This window comes from Acanthisitta chloris, unplaced genomic scaffold, assembly GCF_000695815.1.
Source record: "Acanthisitta chloris isolate BGI_N310 unplaced genomic scaffold, ASM69581v1 scaffold2111, whole genome shotgun sequence".
In the NCBI taxonomy this organism is placed as follows: domain Eukaryota; kingdom Metazoa; phylum Chordata; class Aves; order Passeriformes; family Acanthisittidae; genus Acanthisitta; species Acanthisitta chloris.
The window spans coordinates 34417-56147 of NW_008657507.1; the positions used below are offsets into that span (position 1 = coordinate 34417).

Sequence of the window (21731 nt, forward strand, 5' to 3'; positions counted from 1 at the left end):
GTCAGACTGGCCAAGAGCAGAGCTCTGGATCGTGTTGCAGTGGCTGTTGATGCTGCAATGCACCAGCTCATGGTGCAGGACAATCAACACTCTGGAGGTGCCTTGTCCTTGACCTACAACTCCCCCCAGGAACCCAACTGATCCCCTTTGCAAGCCTTGTGAGGTTTCTGCTTCCAGCTCCCTCCTTTCCCCCCGTTATTGTCCTGCCTGAAGCGAAGGTGACCAGGAGGGAATGGTCTCATGTGCTGAATTGCTGCTGCTGAAAGGTGCCAAATCTTCAGCTGCTTCTCATCAACTCTTTGCTTTGCCTACAATTCACACTGTGTTGCCTTTTATTTCTGATCCTTTTTTCATACGACTCCTTACTCCTGTTCTCCACTTTAGTGCAATTATCCTCTGCTTTGCCTGGGCTATGTCCCAGGTAGCTGATGAGCTTGGTCAGCCATTACATGGCATTAAATGAAGTAATTGCAATATTAGGTTGGTTCTTCCATGCCATAAAAAAATGCTATTACAGAGTAACTGCAGGAGACTGCCTGGAGAATTGGGTTTGGAGGCTGAAAGCTCTGCAGGCACATTTTATGGTTATTGCCCACCCCAGGGTGCCTGGGGGGAGGGAGAAGGGCACTCCTGGCTCTGTGACCTCTGAGGAAGGACTGAAGGCAGGAGTGGCTTTGTGTGGTGTGGCTGAGATCAGCTGGGCTGGAAGATATGTCTTCAGCAAAAAATAAACATACACAGTCCTATGTGAGGTGCATCTGGAGTGGTGTGTTCTGGATTGCTCAGGACAGGAGGGACATGGAGCTCCTGGAGCAGGTCCAGGGGATGTTACAGAGAGGGTGGAGGGACTGGAGCATCTCCCTCAAGAGGACAGGCTGAGGGAGTTGGGGCTGTTGTGCCTTGAGAAGTGAGGCTGAGAGGGAACTCATCACTGTCAGTGTCTGCAGGAGAGGTGCATCTGGAGTGGTGTGTTCTGGATTGCTCAGGACAGGAGGGACATGGAGCTCCTGGAGCAGGTCCAGGGGATGTTACAGAGAGGGTGGAGGGACTGGAGCATCTCCCTCAAGAGGACAGGCTGAGGGAGTTGGGGCTGTTGTGCCTTGAGAAGTGAGGCTGAGAGGGAACTCATCACTGTCAGTGTCTGCAGGAGGTGTCAGAGGCTGATCAGGATCTGTTCCAATGTGCTGAGCAATAGGCCAAGAGGCAATGGGAAGAAACTGATGCCCAGAAAGTCCCACCTGACCGTGAGGGAAGGTGTTTCCCATGTGGGTGACAGAAGCATTTGATGAGGTGATTGATATGCTTCGATGAAAACTGATCACTGCTGTATCGTCACGTTATCGTGTCTGTCAGGTTGTCCATGGCCTCACACCACTTGTACCTTGGCACCAGCATTCTACTGCTCCAGCCTGAGCCACTGCTCAGCTCTGGTGGGGAAGCTAAAGGACAGAGTGACTGCAAAGCCATCTGTGGGTGAGGGGAAGGGACATCACGGCCCTGATAAGCAGTTTGTTTCGGAGGCATCATTTTAGGAGCTGTATGTAAATGCTCAAGTGCTGTGAGTGCCCAGATAAGATGCTGCTGGGTAAGATAACAAAGGTTCAAGGAGGACTGAACTCAGGAATATTTCTTGCTAGCAGCTGTGTTTGGATTGAAGGCACTGCCTGGTTTCCCTTGATAGTGAGGTCACCTCCCTCCCCTGACTGCTGGGGCTTGGAGCTTCTGGTTGGGGTAGATTTGTCAACAGAACAGACCAAATGCTCCTTGGGTTTGGTCACAGAGCACCTGCTGTTTGCTCCAGGGGTTGTCACCAGAGTCACTCTGAGTTGTTTTGTCAGGACAGGGTTGATGTAGTTGCTGTTGAAGGGAGTTGGGGTGAGAGAAGCTTTCATGCCTGATGAGCTCTGGACTCACTCTGGGTCGTAGACAACTGGAAGGGGCTGATGCAGTCAATGGAATTGGTCAGTTGTGAGGAGCTCCTAAGTGTTGAGCTTTAACATGCTGCACTGCTCTGTCCTCCAAGCTCTGCTCTGTGGGTAATGCAGTTCTGGACCTAGAAAAACAGAGGACAGAACTATTGCCCATAGTCTATAAAACACAGGAAGCACAAGAACGAATACCTCAGCGTGGGGAGATGACTTTCCAGAGCAAGGTCTGACCCCAGGCACGTCTAGACTCGGAAGCAGATTGCACATGAGGACAGAGCAGCTCTGGGCTGGGGCCATGGGCTCGGGGCCATCAGCACGTTGGGTCACCTTGGGCACGTCCCCCTTGGAGCTGCAGATAATTGTGTGCTGACCTCTCCCATGTGCAGTGCAGAGATTTCCTGATGGGCTGTCTGGGGAAGATACAGTGCTCCCAGGCTGCTTTTCTGGGCACTGTGCCTAGCCTTTCTTTAATTCCTGCCCAATCCCGAGCACCTTGAGCAGAGCAGGATCAGCAATGAGTAAGGTAAACACTTTTCCTTATCTGGATCTTTTCCTCCTCCATTCTGCTCTTTTTGAATGGGATCCAATGTTTGCCTTAACGCTGGATTTCCTGCCTTTTGTAGCTCCTGCTCAGAGCTTTGCTAAGATTTGATCTCCCTCTCTCTCTTTTTTTCTGGAGTTGTGATGTAGAGGATATGGATATTTCAGTGCTGTGACCCTTTAGGGAGGTCTCACTGACTGACAAAGCTTGAGTGACCTTGGAGAGGTATTGGATGGTTTCTTTGCCTCCCACTGCCCCTGCAAGCACCTTGCAGGCATGAAATATTCATGGCTTAGTGTGGAGACTGAGAGTTTTGCACTCCTTAGGGAAGGTACAACAGGGATTGCTGTAAGAACAGGGACTCACTGGCTCGTGCTGCCCACGGTGTGTGGGTTACTCTGGTGCTGTGTCCCAGGAGGGTGTGGATGTAGTTAAATTTCCACATCCTCACTGCTGTTAATCCTGTTCTTCCCCTGCCTGTGCCTTGCTCTCATGCAGTTCCATGGCTCTGCCCTTGCCTGTGCTCCTGCCAGTGAGACATTTGCTGCTCCTCAAGTGTTTTTCCAGTAATATTTCAAGTGAAACGATACATTTTTTTGGGGGAGTTTGTAGTGGAAAAGATGAGTCTTGGCCCTGGAAGTCACAGAGCCTGTGGAAGGATCTTCTCCCAGGCACTGGGAAAGTGCAGAGAGCAGGAAATACTGAGTCTGACCCCAGAGTGGGAACTTGTCCTCCTTGTATCGGGTCATGGCTTGATGTGGTACTTGGCCCAACTCAGGGGTCATTGCTGTTAAATACTCACCAGATCAGCCCTTGATTGGAAGACAATTTAATGGTTTATTTAGGGGACTTGGGAGCAGTCCAGGTGTGTCCTGTGTCACCTCTGCCTGTCCCCTGTGGTGTGGGTTCCCCATGCTGGCAGTGGTTGAAGGAGGGACCACACCAGTGCCTGTGCTGGTGGCCAGAGCAAGTGCAGTGGGAGGAAGATGAAGATAATAACTTCTTTCCCAGCTCCAGGGAGTTTAATCCCGGAATATCCTGAGCTGGGAGGGACTCACAATGATCATCCAAGCCCAACTCCTGCCCAGGACACCCCAACAATCCACTCTGTGCCTGGGAGAACTGTCCAAACACTGAAATTGGCTGCAGTGTGGAGTATATTCATCCCTTCTAGTCTTGAGGCAGAAAGCAACACAAAATCACACACAGAACACTCTCTCTGGGTGTTCTTCCCTGCCTTAAGCAGCAAAACAAACATGCTTTTATTCCAGTTTTTACAGCAAAGTTTCTCTTGGAAATCCATTCCTGGAGCTGCCAGAACAGCACTGGTGTGTGCTGATCCTGCCAAGCTCCTGGGTGAGGATGGTTAGATTGAGCTCTGAAGTGCTGGGCATTGCTCATGGACCTGTTTCCCTTTTCCCTCCTGGTCGTGCCTCATTTCAAGGACATCATTACACCGAGCTGTTCTAACTAGTGCTCAGAGAAAGGGGTTTGCTGCAGTTTCCTCTCTCAGCACAGCCACTTGCATGGAGTTAATTATTTCTAAAGCTTAAGTTTTGGCAGCTTAAGTTTAGCACTGAAGTAATTTCTGTGATTGAGGAAGCCATTCCAGGCACTAATGTCTAAGGACAAACCTTGAGTGCTGCTGCTGGAGAGCAGCAGGAGGAGTTTGGCTTATGACACTGCAGTGCTCATGGGGAGGGAGGTTTTAGGGCCCATTGGATGGTGCTGGAGGAGATTCTTGAGGTATCCTCATCCTCTCTTGCCCCTGTTACTTCTGGCACAAGGGAAATCAGAGAATCTTAGCATTTTAGGGGTTGGAATGGAGTTTAGGGATGAGCTAGTCCCAATCTCCTACCCAGGGCAGGGACACCTCCCACCAGAGCAGGTTGCTTAAGGCTTTAGCCAACCTGGCTGTGAACACTGCCAGGGTTGGGGCATCTGTTGCCCCAGGGAGGCTGTGGTTGTCCCAAGAAATTTGTGCATGCCCCAGGAAGTTTGTGGCTGCCCCAACACAGCCAGGTTGGCTAAAGCCTTAAGCAACCTGCTCTGGTGGGAGGTGTCCCTGCCCGGGGCAGGGGGTTGGGACTGGATGATCACTAAGGACCCTGAAGAGAGGAGAACCAACATTCTCCTCAATGGAGAAGGTTCTGCTCATTCCTTCTGAATGAAATGTTGAGCAAATGTGCAAAGGGTTGGAGGGAAGATGTGTCAACATGACTAAATGGAGCAACTTCTTTGCAGATGTCTTGGAGACCTCCTCATCCACCTCCCAAAGTTCCTTTCCCAAAGGCAAAACTCAGATCAACTTTTCCTTTCTGTCTCCAATCTGTGCTCAGAAATGAGAGTTGATTTAAAGAAACAAACACCTGCTGCTGCCCACAAACCTCCTGCAGCTTTCCAGACAGGTTTTCCAGCCTCTGTTGGATTGTTTGCTAATGGGATGTAGCTACTCTTGCAGCAGCTGTTGTGTGTGCAGGGAATGCCAGCTCTGAATAAATACAGGTTGGGAAACAAATTCCCAGCAAGGCAGCTAACAAGGTCTGGGAAAGGGAATTGCCATGGAGATGAATGTGAGGGATGATGAAGGCAGATTCAGGCACTATATAAACATTTGTGGCTCAACCAGGGAGGGAGGGAGGGAGGGAGGGAGGGAAAATACTTTCTCTTGGTAGGAGCTGAAGGTTGGAACACAAAAGTTGTGGTGGATTTTAAGCAATGAAAGAGGCTGCTGAGGGACCAGGGTGAATCACTGTGATGGTCAGGAGAGGAAAGGGTTGTGTGATGCTTTGAAGGAGGCTGAGGTTGCTGCAGTCTGGTCAAAAAGCTGCTGAAGTTGATGGCAACAGTATGTTTGGTACCTGAAGGGGCTCCAGGAGAGCTGGGGAGGGACTTTGGACAAGGGGCTGGAGGGACAGGACAAGGGGAATGGTTTCAGATTGACAGAGGGAAGGGTTAGATGGGATATTGGGAAGGAATTCTTCCCTGGGAGGTGCTGAGGCTCTGGCACAGGTTGCCCAGAGAAGTTGTGGCTGCTCCATCCCTGGGTCAGGTCAGGTTGGATGGGGCTTGGAGCAACCTGAGCTGGTGGAAGGTGTCCCTGCCCATTTCATGGAGTGGGATCTGAAGATCTCCAAGGTCCTTCTCACCCATTCCATGATTCTATGGTGCTGCACATCTGGAGAGAGCACACAACAAGAGCTTTTCTAAAAGGCTTTAGAGCAGGTTTGAGCTTGGAGTTTAGGGACCAAGTGTCTTCTGGGGATTTGGCTCAAAGCTCTTACACAGCTTCCCTTCAATTTTGGGCCTCATGCTAAATTAGTATCTGGAGTAAATAAGCAGATGGTTCCTCTGAGCTCTTTGCAACAGGAATTCTGGTCTTGCCATCCCCTCACTGCAAGTGGAAGTGAGGAAGTAAAGCAATCTTGATCTTGATAGTCCAGAATTCTTCTGCCTGCTGGAAAGGTGGGAAATGTAGGTGCTTTCTGTAAACACCCACAAGTACAGAAGTGGTGCACTCAGTTCCATCTTTCTATACCAAGGCAGAACCTTTGTATGGTCTGAGCAAGACCTCACTCACACCAGAGCTCCCAAAGCAACCCAAGAGCTGACCACCACGAGAGTTGTTGCGATCACTGCAGGTTCACCTACACTTCAAACCAGCCAAAGGAACAATAAATAAACCCTTCAGCCCCTGCTGAGCTGCAGAGGTGGAGGGAGGACGGGACATGCTGTTCCTGTCATCAATCAGAGCCTGTTGTGGAGGAACTGGTGGCAATGGGCAGAGGACTGGGCTGATGCAGAGGGACACAAAGGCTCAGCCATCACTTGATGAGTTCAGACTCTTGCCTAGAGGCAGCAGCTATTAGGCTTGGCTTGTACCTGTCTCTGGGGGCTTTGTCACCTCACCTGCTTGCACAGCCCATCAGTTCCAGCATCCTGGGCAGGGAGGCAGAAACATTGTGCCTGCAGAGGTGTTTTTCAGCTCTTGGGGGGTTTGTGGGCCATTAGTTACTAGCAGCCTCGAGTTGCAGCTTTGTGTAGGAGCTCTGATGACATTCCCATCCCTCAGTGCTGAACATGAAGCCAGAAATCAATCTTAGCTTCAGAGAACATGCAGTTTGTGGTCTCTTTCTGCCCCAGGCTGCTTTGCATTTCCCTGTGATTCCCACAGCCACAACTGGAATTTTAGCTGGAATTTTAGCAGTTTTTTCTCGAGCTGTCAGTGAGCCAAATTTCGTTTCCCAAACCTTGTTTTGTCCTAGTTTCTGTGGCTTTTGGCTGTGCTGTAGAAGAGCCTTTGTAGAAACTACAGAAATGATAGAGGAGAGGAAAGGAGTGTTTAGAGGTGGCACTTGGGCTGGTTTGGGGACAGCAGTGACACCTGAATCACTGGAGTGTGCGACAGGTCAGTGTGGTGGTAAACCTTGTGAGCATCATTTGGGGCTTGAGAGGTTTTCTGCATGTGATTCCTCCTTTCCAGCTCTTTGCTAAAGGTGCTTTTTCCTCAAGAGCCTGAAAGGTTATCAGAGCAGGTGTGGGTGCATCTCCTTTTTAATTCTTGACTGCCTAAAAAAAATGCTTGACACCACCAAAGCTGCAAGCAGAACATGCTGTGAGCAGAGCTGAGCTGGCAGGGCAGGGTCAGGAGGAGAGAACAGGCCAGTCATCAACTCCTGTCTGACCTGACCGTGGTGGAGCTTCAATCTAGACCCTACTTGTCACTTAAACTGAGCATCTTCCATTATTAATGTGACAATGTACAGCCAGGCAGGGCAAGGCAGGATCACTCGAGTCACTTCTGGCTGCGTCGAAACGAAGCTGAGGTGACCTGATTGTGCACCAGGTCCCAAAGGAAGCAACTTCTGTGCCTGGTGAGCTGGAAACTGGGAGGGAAACTGCAACTCTGTGAGCTGCAGCTGCAGCTTCAGTGGGCTGAGGGCTGTGAACACACAGCCTGGGATTCCTCAGCCACCAGCAGCAAGCCCAAGCTTCATGGAGCTTCAGTGCATTGTGAGGCTGACAAAGCTGTGGCTCTATCTGTGCATGCCAGGCTGGAAATGGGAGTTATTTATCCAGTCATAAACACAGTCTGTCTTGCTATCAGCACATCTACCTCTGCCTGCTCGGAGCAAACGAGCTCTGCAGTGCTGGTAGTGAGGCAGGAAGGGCTTTAGGGTGGTTGGAATAAAGCTGTAGCAGATTTTTGGGAGGGGGATTTGTAGTGCAGCATCAACTGCATTAGCCAAACTTCTGCTGGGCTGAATTAGAACCACAGAATCAGAGAATCAGCCAGGTTGGAAGTAACCACAGTAAGGTTGGGCTTGATGATCTTGGAGGTCTTTCCCAACCCAGTTGATTCTATGATTCTATGAGTTCTTTGCTCTTCTTATCTCTACCATACATATATATTGCATATGTTTATATATGTGTGGACTCCTCTGCCTCTTAATGAAAGAAAAACTAACTTCTAGTGGGTGGCAAAGTGCATAAATAATTGCTAAATGTCATAAGATTCCTCAGAGACCTTTTTACCTGTTGCACTGCTCAGTTGTGACAGTTTCAGAAATGCATGTGGACGACTGAATCACTTCTCATTAAAGTGCCCATAATTAAAGGCAGAACAGAGAGCCAAGAGAGTTCAGACAGAAAGGATTTTGAAGCCTTTCAGAGGTTAAGGCAAACAGCAAAGAAATGAGATTGTCATGTCCTCAGTCCAGGGGAAATTAGTTTGGCTTTGTCTCCAATTGAGCTTCATTGCCCCAAATCACACAAGGGTTTGCTTTATGCTCCTCTAAAGATGAGCTGGGGAAGTGGCACATAAAAAAAAAAAAAAGGAAGAATTAAGAACTGCAGTGTAAAGGTTCCTGCAAAAAAAAAAAAAAAAAAGGTATCAATTAGGTTCTAAGCAGCAAAATTATCTGGGAGAGAGCAGTGATTAAAGCTGATGCCAATGAGTGAAGTTTTGCTGCTGCATGGAAACACTTTCATCCTTTGATGGAATGCAGGGGGGAAAAGAGAAGGAGAAGGGAGTGAGCAAACTGTGAGTGATAAATGGATCTGAGCTCCCTTGCAGCAGCAGCCCTGGAAGGAGCCAAGGCAGGTGTCACTGGGGCTGGAAGGTTTGGGAGTGATTTGTTGCTCATGGAGTTAAAGCTGAAATCTCTATTAAGAGCTCAGTGTAGTTCATTGAGAGGAAACCAGAAGGTGAGAGAGGGTTGGAGGCGAAAGGGCTGAGGCCACATTGCATCAGGAGAGGGATTTACCCTTAAGCTACAGCCTGGAATAAAGCTGAAATCCAAACCAGAGTTGTTTCCTTTCCAGTCCTACAGTCACTGCTGTAGGATTGATTTTGAGCAAACCTCTCCTGTTCCATCATTGCCATGAGTTGCTCTGGTGTCACCAGAGTCCCTGGAGTTTGGAGGGTGATATTATGGACATGCCACCAAGTTTTTCACATTCCCATTTGTAAATAACTCGTCTTCTAAAGCAAATTCCAGTTCTTTACAGCAAACAAGGAGTGCAGTGCTCCTCTGGCAGAAACCAGCTGCTTTAGTCTGTCCCTGGGGCTGAGATGGTCCGTGAGCTCCACTGTGGGTCTTACACTGCTCTAAGGAAGGGACTTGGAAGCCTTGAAGGAAATTTGTGCTTCTTTTGATGCCAAGTCTGACTGGTGCAAGAAGTTTATTTCCATTGTTTCCAGGGTTTTTTACAGGAATCCATGAGGATTCCCATGGCACAACCTGATGCTTGGGTGATGTGAGACCTCTCACTGTGTTTCCTGTGACTGAGCAGAGTTTAGATGCAGCTCTGTCCTCTCCATCCCTGCAGCACTAAATAAGGAACAATAACTTGATCTAATTAGTCATTTTCCTTGTTAAAATCCACGGTGATGAGGTGTCTCCTGCAACCGAAAAATGAGGTCTAGAGGTGCTTAAGCATATTGTGTTGGAGAGAGTCGAGATGCTCAGAGAAGATGTTGGGAGTTCATGGTAGAGCTCTCAGGGTGATTGGAGTAGAGGTTTGGATGGAAAGTTAAAATTCCAAGTGAAGTGAGTGACGATACACTGTGAGATAAAGAGCTCCTGAGTTCACTGAAAGGGAAAAGGAGCTCTGAACAGTCAAGATGGTTGGCTGGAAAAAGGTGTGAGGAAAGTGGAGGCTGTGGCATTTTTGAGTCCTTTCAGAGGTACCACAGTCTAACTCCTGCTAATCCAATCCCAGGCTGGTGAAAATTGGATCTTCTGTCTGCAAATACCTCTTTCCTCTCCTCTAGTGCTTCTAGCTCACTTTGTGACATTTTATTGATTTATTTTTTTTCTTCCCCTCCCTTTCTTTCCCTCCATGTGGAAACAAATTAAAGGAGGAATTGGGATTGTAAATAGATAATGGTACGTGAATACAGCCTAATCAGTGCCATCCATGTACAGCAATACTAATTGTGCCAGGGGAGCAGAGCCTGAGTGAACAGCATAAATATTTAATGCCTGGATTCAGGGGGAAGAGCAAGAGCAGGGAAAGAAAGAGAGAAAAGGGTTGAGAAAGCCACACTTCAGTGCTTGTACTCCAAAGAGGAGTTTTGGTACCATTAACCTCCCTGTACTATGCAACGAAGGACTTGGAGGAGCTGTTTGATATGAGGCTTTGGTTTCACTCAAGATAAAACATCTCAGTGCTCTGGTTAAAAATGTTGTGGGAAAGGGTTTGGGATAAAATCAGTTGTGAGAGATGTGGGCACACAGTGGTGACAGCAAAACCACTGAAGGGGTTGGAACTCTTGTTGAGCTTTAAGGTCCTTCCAACCAAAGGTCTTGAGCTTCAAGGTCCTTCCAACCAAAACCATTCCATGTCTGGATGTGCTGGTGGTGGCAGCAGGAAAGGGGAGGAGGAGAGAGGTGGGAAATGGACAGACAGAGGCTGGAAGAGATTTGAATTGCTCAAAGACATTCAAAAGAAGAAAAGTGAGAAGAAAAGTCTGGAATGTTGAGGGCTACAGTGGCAAAGATCCAACCCAAAAGGGCTTTTACTTCCATGACTCACTGGACTACTGGGAACTCTTTATTGGGCTGATGGTTGGTGCTGGAAATGCCAAGCACATGATGTACAGAAGTGTTCTTGGGAGGATGGAAGGGAATTTCAGCTCCCTTTGGTTAGCTTGGTGCATTCCCAAGGCTCCTGATGGAGCTCCTTGTTTTCTTGGAGACACTGAGGCAGAGTTGGATTTGTAAAGAGAAATCCTGTGACCTTGAGGAGCTGGTGGTGCAGTCCCTGTGCCCTGTGTGTCTCCACAGCCAGAGTTTGTCACTCCCTTTGTGTCAGGCTGTCACTCTGCCCATGGGTCGGGCAGTGCTGGTGGGACCTGCCAGGGTTGTCCCCCCAAACCTGTGGTAGCTCCAGCAGGAGATTTGGGGTTTCCTCTGCTTTTCTGCTTCTCTCACCTGCTAAGATTCCCATTCCCCTTGCTCCCTCCATGCCCAGCAGGCAGGGCATTTGCATTCAGAGCTCATGCAGCTGCTTCAGCCCGACTCTGTTTGTCTGTAATTAAATATTCCATTATCAATTAACTATTAATGCCTCCTAATGATTATTTGAGATGTGGGGGAGCCCTTATGGTGCCAGACTGGTGGAGAACTACAGGTGGGAACTGCAGCCATGGCATTCCTTAGCCAAAGGACATTTCTGCCCCTGCCCCATCCAGCCTGGTGCTGGGCAGTGCCTTCCAGGGGGAATAATCCCTATATTCTGCATTTTTCCACCTGCCTGACTTGAGACATGAAAGGCAAAGGGAGTTGTAGAGTGAAGCTGCAGAGAAGAGTGTCGTGTGTGTGTGGAAATGAGGAGCTGAGAGTGATTTCTTGGCTGATTTAGCCCTTTCAAAAAGCTGTCAGTGTCTTCAGCAAATGACATATGGAGCTGAGGAACATTTCCATGCAGGAAAGTCAGGGAAACATTCTCCTTCCCCCTAAATCTTGTGTGTTCCTTTCAGGCAGCACCAAGTGGGTGCGAAGCATCGGCTTGTGATGGATTATTTGTCTCTGCTCCTGCTTTTGCCTTCAGGAATTGTTTATGCTGCTGCAAAGGTGGCAAGAAGTGCAATCTGTTAAATTTGCTAATTGATTTTCATTCACTGAGCTGGTGGGATTCTAACCCTTGAAGCGTGTGGGATCCTTGGAAGTTCATAGAGGGATATTCACGTGCCTGGGATGGGTGTGGGACTGGAGACAGTCTGTGGGGAGGGGCTGAAGGAGCTGGGGGAGCTCGGCCTGCAGAAAAGGAGGCTCAGGGAGGATCTTTTTGGTCTCCAACTCCCTGGCAGGAGGTGCAGCCAGGTGGGATCAGGCTCTGCTCCCAGGGAACAAGGGACAGGATGAGAGGAAATGGCCTCAATCTGTGCTGGAGGAGGTTCAGGTGGGACATCAGGAGGAATTTCTCCATGGAAAGGGTTGTTAAACATTGGGATGTGCTGCCCAGGGAGGTGGTGGAGTCACCATCCCTGGAGGTGTTCAACTGGACGTGGCACTCAGTGCTCTGGGCTAGGTGAGAAGGGGGGAATGGGTCACAGGTTGGACATGATGATCTTGGAGCTCTTTTCCAGCCTAGGTGACTCCATGAGGATGAAGTGTAGGTGTCAATAGATTCCCAGGCCTGAGGCTGCTGACCACACTGCTCACTAGATGTGCAAATTAAACCAGTAAATAGGGATATGGAACATGAGCATTTCTGCCTCATCCAGGCAGCTTGAGTTTATTGCTCTCTAGTTTTTCCATCAGGCAATTGGATTACTCAGCTCTCCACAGCTATGAAAGCAAAATTGAGCTCTGCATACCTGGAGATTATTTATGTGGAGTTTGACTATTGATTCAGAATGAATAATGAAATGGCCTTTGGGGGGGGAAGGATATTAAGTTTAAGCATGTTGTCATAACAACAGCCACAGTAACCTCCTCAGAATCAGTTTTAGGCATCCCAGGTTTGATCTCAGCCTCAAATATATTTGTTTGAACTCAGTTATTTGCAAAAGTCTCCAATGGAATTGGTTCAGCTCCTTTGGAGTTACCCAAGGGTGGCAAAGAGCTGTGGAGAATCTGTTTGTGGAACACTTTGTATTTCACAAAGGGCTGAGACATTGAGAGGAGAATAATCACTAGAGAAATGACCAGGAGCAATCTGAAAACCTGGTTTAGAGTGGAAAGGATGTTCTCAGCCATGGCTCAGCACAGTGCAGAGCTCAGCATTGGGTGCCCAGGGAGTCTGTACTATAGTGGCAGAGACACATTAGTTATGCAGCACAATCAGCTCTGGGGGGTCATTAGCACATCAGGTTGACTTTGCAGTTCCTCTGCCATTATAAATCCACTGCAAGTGCCCCCTTGGCTCTGCTGTTTGCTTTGGAGAAGGTGAGTTCACCTTTGGAGGTGCTGGTTGAGTGAAGGACTCTTCAAATGTGTTGTGGGCCCTTGGGTCTGCTGTGAAAAATGTGTGATATCTCAGCTGGGTTGTCCTTTTGGGTGGAAAAAATCCTTTTGCCTTCATCTAAAATCCATGAGGGTTGGAATGCTAATAATGCTTAAATTAGGGAGTCTCTGATTAGATAATTAACTGGGCTTTCATTAAGAGGATCCCAGAATAGCCTTAGCCTTGGTGATGTTCTGCTTCCCATGGGGAATGTCACCATTGTACACCTCAGTCCAATGCTGTGACTTGGGGAAATGTCCCAGACTAAGACTTGGCATGTGATAACTCAGCCAAGAATTATGATCTGGAGGTTGTAGGTTCACTGGGATGATTTGACCTGTTCCTGGTTGGTTTGTTGCAGGTTCACTGGGATGAACTTACCTGCTCCTGTCATCAGCAGTAAGAATTGGCTGCGGCTTCACTTCACATCTGATGGCAACCACAGGCAGAAAGGCTTCAGTGCCCAGTACCAAGGTAAATGCTCTTGTCTGCTCTCACTCCTCACACCAGCAAACTCTTCTCCTAGGAATCTGCAGCTAACTTCCTGCATGATCCTTCTGGATCCTCATGGCATTAGTTTTCCAGCTGAAATCCCTAAAAGCATGGATTGCATGGAATCATAGGCTGGTTTGGATTGGAAGGGACATTAAACTCATCCCATCCCACCCCTGCCCTGGACAGGGACACATTCCACCAGCCCAGGAGGCTCCAAGCCCCATCCAACCTGGCCTGGAACATTCCCAGGGATGGAGCAGCCACAGCTGCTCTGGGCAACCTGTGCCAGAGCCTCAGCACCTCCCAGGGAAGGACTTTGGGGAGAAAAAGTGCCACAGCTGTAGACAGGAGTAAAGTGAAAGGGAAAGGATTTTCCTTGGCTAAAAGTGCAGACCTGCCCAGTTTGGATGTTCTCAGGTTGTTCAGCCACTGCTGTCATAGCCTCAACTGAGACTTTGCTTTCTGAGCCACCACTTATTTCACTTTCCTGCTTCCCTCAAACATATAAATTGCTTTAAATGATGAGGAAACAAACCCTTTTTGTTTCTCCTGTGCAGCACAAACTGCTGCAAAAGGCAGTGCTGATGCCTTTGGGTACATTTTCCCTTGCTGTCATGAGTGCTGCTTTCTATTAAAACACCTGTCTGAGTCATCTCCAATAGAGAAGTAACAATTAATGCTATAATTTGCCCTGATTAGATAAATGTCAGGGGTTTCTCATCTCACACGCTCCCTGGAAACTGAGCTGATAGATAGGATGAGCTGTGCTCTTGTGTGTGGAGTGTTGAAGAGATGAGTTTAATGTGTTCTTGAGGTGGTGTTGAAGCAGGACCTCAGTCTAAGCTGGCAGAGAGGATCTGCCACTCATCCTTCCACTGCTGATGGTTTTTTTTGTGGAGTTTCTCAGCTTCTTTCTAGCTGTTAGGGAAGATTTCCATTCTTAAATGAAAGCAAAACAAGCTACAAACCCCCAAACCCCTCCCAGGTATCAGGGCAGGTTTGCAGGCAGTGGGATCTGTGGCTGTGGAACAGCAGATGCCAACACAACTTCAAACAATTCAGCATCACCTTTCCACAGGAGCTTGACCTTGCTGGAACATCAATATTGTAATGGAGAGAAGTGCATACAAAACAGGACATGCAATGCCATACAAAGCAGAGCAGCTACAATGCATTTTTCATCAGGAGAGATGAATCAGCCCCAGGATTGTCCAGGAGAAGGAGGGAAGGGTTAGGGTGAATCTAATTTGTTGTCTGTTTCCCCAAGACGTGTCTATACATCATTCATTAACACCTCGTGTCCTCTGGGACAATCTCTGGCTTTGCTGATAATCTATAAGAAAACAATTTCCCTTCCAGCTTGTTTAAATTGATCCCTAGTTTTGCAGAACACCTTCCCTGGCTGTTCTCTCTCAGCTCTCCCTAATCCAAGCCTCATTTGGAAATCGCTCCAGGAATGCACAAGCAAGGTTAGATGCAATCAGCCTGTGCAGGGGGTGATGAACAGTCTGTGTGTTCCCTTCCTGGCAAAGTTCAGTGCTTCCCCTCTCCTTTTCCCTGTTGTTAAGATGATTCTTGCATTCTTCCAAATGCTTTTTCCCCATGTCCTATAGATGGAAACCAAAGGGACTGGAGAGGAATCCATACAGAGAGTTTCTCTTCCCACTTCCCTCTTCCCACTACCCACTTCCCACTTCCCTTCCTCCAGAGAAGGTTTTTTTACAGAGAGAGTGCTCAGGCATTGGAATGTGCTGCCCAGGGAGGTGGTGGATTCACCATCCCTGGAGGTTTTCAAGCTGAGACTGGATGTGGCACTTAGTGCCATGGGCTAGTAACTATAGTAGGGTTGGACTTGGTGATCTTGGAGGTCTTTTCCAACCTGGTTGATTCTCTGATTCTCTGAACAATTCTCCTACTCTGCCCTCAAAACTCTGTTGTTTGCAGATGTGTTTTGTCTGCGAATGGGAATGTGGAGCAGTACTACAAAGGGCTGTGTCAGGATAATTGGCTGAACAGAAGCTCTGCTTTCTGCAGGGTTTTGCTGCTCACACAGATCCAATAGATCTAATGGAATACTCAGCATCCTGTCACATTGGAGAGATGACATTACAAAGCCTTTCCAGCGAGCAGGCAGGCCGGGCTGGTTCTGCTAAACCATTTCATGTAGCTCTAAATGAGAATTTAAGAAGACATTTATTTATTTTTAATTTGGAAAACAGCAATTTCACAGCAAATCCATTCCCTGAACCTCTGCTCCCCTTCCTGGGGATTGCTCTTAACTACAGCCCTGCCTGAGCCTCCTTTCCTCCTCTTGGGCTGGGTCAGCAGAGAATCACAGGATCCCTGGGATTCCCAGGCTGCTCTGGGTTGGGAGAACCTTCAGAACCATCTCATCCCACCTCCTGCCCTGGGCAGGGACACTTTCCATTGCCTTTTGCTGCATTTGGGATGTTCAGCACTGCTGAAATCCATGCAGGTTGCTGTAGTTGAGCAATGTGTCCTGATGGGACGTGTTGACCCTCCGTTGGGACGTGTTGACCCTCCGTAGGGACGTGTTGACCCTCCGTAGGGACGTGTTGACCCTCCACTGGGACGTGTTGACCCTCCCAGGGACGTGTTATCTCACCCACAGGATCAACCCCATCCATCCCTGTGTGTGTTTGCACTGGGAAGCTTTGCTTGCCCTTTAATGCTGCAGGTTGACTTTATCACCCCCAAATTCCCCAGACCTGTGCTTTACCCTGTGTGGATAGCAGGAACATTCCCTGGGGATTGCACACAGGAACTTGCAGTGGGAAGGTGTGGGGAATAGAAAACGGAGGATTCTTTTGCCAGAGCTGTTCTCTCACTCCTTGTGCCCCAAAGCACTCGCACACGGCAACGAGTTAGACCCTGCCAAGCCACAGGTCATGGCACATCCTGCAAGAGCTCAGATTTAGCCTTGGAGACTTGGCCATTGCCTGGCAGGGAGTGTTGGCTGGGACTGGGAGGTTATCCCTGTGCTTGGAAGGGGCTGCAGGATAACCTGTCACCATCCTAGCTGAGGCACAAGTAGATGTTTGCTCCCCAAAGTGTGAGCTTTGGGCCTCTTGTCCTTCCTCTAAACACCTTGAGGTCAGGCTGGAAATTTCCTGTTGTTCCCATGCTTGACCTGCAGGAATCTTTGGCTCTTTGGGGCATCCTGAGACCTGCTGCTTTCCTCCTCCTGCAGGTGGATTTAGAGTAAAAAAGGACCAAGTGTTAGACTTGCTTTGAAAGTTAATTAGTTTTCTTCTCTCCAATGAAACCAAAGGCAACCCCCCTTGAACAGATTAAAGCTACTAATGCTGCTAAGAAACACATGAACAACATCAGCTTTTCCTCGGGATTATTTTTTTCCAGCTGGTACAGATCTCAGTGTGAAGTTACTGCTGCTTTATTTAAAGAGAAAGCCAAAAGCTGTGAGCGAGTGCTGAATGAAAAGCTCCATCCAGCAGCTCTCAAAGCACTACCTCAGGTGAGCTTCAAGGAGTGATGCTCAGCATCTCCTGTCTGAAGCTCCTGGGAACAGATGTTCTAAACAGGCTGTTTTTTTGGAGCCCAAAAAAAAAAAAAAAGCATGATTCAAAAAAACACACCCTTGTTAGTTACATCAGTAATTTTTCTTGACAACTTTGTCTTAGAAATGTGCTAATTTAGGGATGAAAGGCTGACAAGATAAAGAACACCAAGAGGAGGGTTTGAAGTGGAAGCTTGGCTGGTTCTCTCCATAGATAAGGATTGGCTCATCAGAGGAAAGGAGCCTAGAAAGTGATTTGGCCATTGTGTTTCTGCTGGGAAGCTCTTCTGTAACCACATCCACTACAAATATGGCAGTAAAAGCTCTCCTGGGTGTGAGTCAAAGCTCCCTGGTGTGTGTTCTGTCATCTCCCTGTGCCTCTCCTCCTCTCCAGATGGTTTCACCAGTGTGGGTTGGTGGAACATCCTCCTGTGCAGAGAGAACCTCAGCACAGCCAAGTCCAGAGCACAGAAACAAAGAGCTGCTCCAGCATGTGGGGAGTTCCCTGCTGGAAGGAGGATGAGACTCTTGGAGATGGAGAAATGGATGGAAATCTTGGTGTTTCCCTCGTGTTTTCGTAGCTTTTGGTGGAGCTTTGGAGCAGGAGGTGAATGCTCGCAGCAGGACCTTGGATAGAGTCACCATCCAGGTTAATACTCCATGTGCTGTTAATAACATCCCTAGATCTTTATATCTCTTGAATAATATGGATTTAATTACTTTTTTCTACTGTTTTCCTGCCTTTTTGGATCTCCTGTTTATCCAGAGCGTGTTGGCAGCTCTGGGTGTTCCTGTGGAAGCAAAGAGTGGCTTTGCTGTTTGATGTATTCACGGAATAACTGCAGCAGGAACAAGGGGTGGAACAGCTCAGCATTTTTAATTTCAGGATCCCTGAAGTTCCTTAGAGCTTCTCTCTCCTGTGTCTCCCATACTTAGTGTGCTAATGACACAGATGCAGAGGGTTGAGGGTTTGGTCTCATTTTTATCTTCAGAGAGCCCCAAAGACACTAATCCAGCCCTAACATGGTAAATGCAAAGGATCTTTCATAGGTTTGGGGGCTCAGGGTGAGTTGGCTGAGCCAGTTTGGATAAAACCTTGAGCAACCTGCTCTGGTGGGAGGTGTCCCTGCCCAAGGGGTTGGGACTGGATGATCTCTGAGGTCTATTCCAACCCCTAAAACTCTGATTGTAAGGGAAGGATCCAGGAGATGCTGCAGTGTGGCTGCTGTACCACTGCTCACACAATCATTTAGGTTGGGAAAGACCTCTGAGATCATCAGATCCAAGCTGTGACCCATCACCACCTTGTCAACTAGAGCAGAGCACTGAGCACCTCCAGTCATGTCTTGAACACCTCCCAGGGATGGTGACTCCACCTCCTGCTTCCAAATGCTGCTTCATCTTCTTTTGACCTAATCCCAAATGCTCAGCTAAATCTTCTCCTTGTCTTTCCTTTGTTTTCCATCCACCCCTGCAGTCAAAAAGCAAATGGAGCTGAAGTCCAGAGGGGTGAAGCTGATGCCCAGCAAGGACAACAACCAGAAGACATCAGTGTGTAAGTTCTCTGGCTCCTCCTTCGCTGTGTTTCTGTATAATGATCTCCTCGAACATTTCATTTGACTCTCCAGTAATCTCTAAAACTTTGTCACTCTTAAAAAGTTTGATTGCCTTTCCCCCTCTTCCCTCTGCATTGCTGCATCACCTCCTCCCAGTGCTCTATTCACAAGCATTTACTAACTCCTGGAAGAGGCTGTGGAGGGGATTGGGGTGTGTGGATTTGATATATACTGTATGTTGCTGCTCAAGCACAGCCTTGGTGGGACACAACCTTGGGCTTCTTTAGGGTGGGAAGAACTTTGAAAATGGAATTGTTACTGCTGTAAAATGAGGAGTAGGGATAAGGGGGCAACATCAAAAAGGTCCTGTTAGAATATCTACAGAGGGAGAACCAATCTCTGTCTCTAGTTGAGTTTCATTGTCCCTGCAGAGAAATCGTAGAACTTCTGGGCTGATAACACTCCTTTTTTTGGGTCTCCCTGTTGTGGTGGTTGTACCTAGTGGTTGGTGTGTCAGGAATGTTGGTTGGTGTGTCAGAGTGTGCGTGGAATGTTGTGTGTCACTGCTGTGTTCCCTCTAGGAGGGAAATCCATCAGGTCCATTCAGCTTTCCCTCAGGTTCTTCTAAAAGCAGCAGCAAAACTTGGAGTTGCTTCGTGTGTGTAACTGGAGAGACCTTTGGGCTCTAAGGGGAGGAATTGCCTCGAGTTGAAGTCTGATCTGGATTCAAATGGGAGCAGAATGGAACACTTTGGAGAGAGTTTTTAGGGGAGAGGCTGTAATGGCTCGTTGTGTCGCAAAGTCAGTCAGAGAGGAACTGCTGGGATGTTGCACTCAGTTGGATTTTGGCTACAAAAGCCAGTGAAGCAAAACAGATGAACTGGATTTGAAGCTCACTCAGCCTCAAGTGAGAGTGGCTCAGTCCTGGGAGTGCTCACAGCATCTGGTTTTTTTTGGGAGTGAGGCAAATACCAGATGGGAATCACCTTAAATCTCCAGAGCAGCAAACTGTGGGATGTGTTTAGGGCAAACTGATTCCATTTGAAAGAGAAACTCTGGATACAAAATGTTCCTGGCTGGGTAATATCTCCTTGCCAAGCAGGATTTAATTGCAATGCACATTTCAGCTCACTTAACTATGAAATTCAGTGGGAAAACACCCCAAGCTTTGTGTGGACACAGAGGGATGTGCTCGGGGTGGGATGTGTGGTGCCTTGGAATGTGGGGAAGGCAGTGCTGAATGTTAGCCTGGCTTGAAGTCCTGAGTTTATCAAGTATTTGAGGATGGAGAATAGAGAGGATTCCCCTTTCTCCCCCCTGGGAATGCTCAGCTGCTCCCCTGGAGCAGTTTTACCCAGCATGGGCACTACCCATGCCAGGGCTGAGGAGTAGAGGACAACTGAGCTTCCCTTTCCAGCATCTCCTGCTCTGTCCCAGTTGTGCTCCAGTTTGGAGCAGGAACACATAGGAAGCTGTTGCCTCTGCCCAGTTTCTCCTCACCCACCAGAGCAGCTCCAGAGCTGCCAACTCAGCACCTTGAGCTAATCTCTGCTCAGGCAGCTCAGCCTGCAAGTTATTAAGCTGTAATAATGGAGATGGTGATAGTGGCCCCAATTCCTTCCCTTCCCACCAAGGTCCTTGGACAACCCTTGTGCCTTCAGCTCCTCCCACGTGCTCTGGATTGCCAACCCCATTAACCTCTATCTCTCACAGCCTTCTGCTCTCCCAGGGAATTTTGCAGGGCACAAATGCTGATTCTGGAGAAGATGTGGCCAGAAAATGGTTCATTTTCAGCAAAAAAAAAGCCAAAAATGTTATCTTCCCTTTTTCCCTTGCGTTTTCGATTTGCATGGTTGGCCATGGTCCTGCTGCTCTCAACTTGCAGGAGTTCCTGAGGCTGCAGTTGAGATAAATGTGCAGGTGGGACAGACTGATTAGGGATGGGGGAAGTTTGCTGGAGTTGCTCTGGCTCAAACAGCAGAAATTTAGGAGTTCCTGTGTCTCTTGGCAATAGCTAAGTCTGTGCCATAGAATCATAGCATCATTAAGGTTGGAAAAAGTCTCCCAGATCATAAAGTCCAACCTTCAAGTTCAACCTCCCTGGAGTGAGGCAAAATGGACTCATGTAACAGCTCTTGGTGCTATTGCAGGGAAAAACATGCATTAAAGTTGGGAAGTTGGGGGGGGAAGTGCTCGTTGCGTTCAGTTGGAGTCAAACGTGTTTGTTTGGAGCTGTATCAAGTGCCTTGTGCTGTTCACCATCCCTGAAATGATTTGGACTTTTAGAGGAAAAGTAATCCAGGTTTGGAGAATGGGAGAGAAGAACTAGTTTTCAGGCTGAGGTTGTACTTTGGGGATGGTTTCTGGTCCTGCATTCAGCGTGTGGATGTGGAGATTGCAGGGCCCACAGGGAGGAAAATGTGGTGCTTTGTCCTTATAAAACAGCCTCAAAGTTGCTCTGCTGGGGGTTCCTGGAGGGCTTGGAAGAAGGAGTGAAAGTTGTGTGTGTTCACATTGGTCACAATCTATAATGTGCAAATACAAAGTCATTTTGGAGGTGTTTGAGCAGTTTGAGGTCTCTGCCAAGTGTCTGGAAGCTTCTGGATCCTGAGCATTGCAGCAAAGCTGTTTGTGCACGGGGTGTGGAGCTGGGAGTGTGTGTCCCTGGGTCCTGCTGTGCTGTGGCAGCACAGGGTGAGTGTGGAGCCACAGAGGAGCCAACTGAGCTTGGCACCACCAGCCCAGGCTGGGAGGAAGCTCTGCCTGGTTTACAAAGGGCACGTGGCAAATCCTCTTGGAAATCTGGAAGTCTGTAAATGTTGGCGAACTTGTAACTTCTGAGCTATTCTGAGCTAGAGGCAAGATGGGAAATGTGGGTTCAGAGGCTGCTGAGTGAAGCATTTCCAGCTGGAATTAGTCTCCTGCAGTTCTGGGGCCTCTCGGCCCAATCTGTGCCCTTTTCACACTTGGTGATGCTAAACTCCTGAGCGTTTCACGGCTGGGTCAGTGGCACTGAGGTTCTGGGAGGGTTTAGCCCTTGGTTTCTGGGTGCTGAGGGAGTTGTCTGGGTGGGAGAGGCAGAGTTGGGGTGAGCACAGTGCCCAGAGCTCAGCTCTTCTCCTTTTGGCACTGATTCCTGTAACCCATCCCTTGCCAAGATGTTTGCATGGAGTAACTCTGAGCCTCAGTAGAGATTAACCCTTGTAAACCGAACTCAT

The 21731-nt window shown here is 48.4% G+C and overlaps 1 protein-coding gene across 1 annotated transcript in view; it reads left to right on the forward strand.

Moving 5' to 3' along the window:
• Window positions 1–21731, forward strand: part of LOC103811740 (CUB and sushi domain-containing protein 2-like) — a gene marked incomplete at both ends in the record, with an annotated part of 122466 nt that overhangs the window by 34245 nt on the left and 66490 nt on the right. Inside the window, 2 exons of the mRNA XM_009084730.1 lie at window positions 13286–13398; window positions 18435–18512. Of these exons, the coding sequence (XP_009082978.1) occupies window positions 13286–13398; window positions 18435–18512 (191 nt within the window). The remainder of the gene's footprint in view (window positions 1–13285; window positions 13399–18434; window positions 18513–21731) is intronic.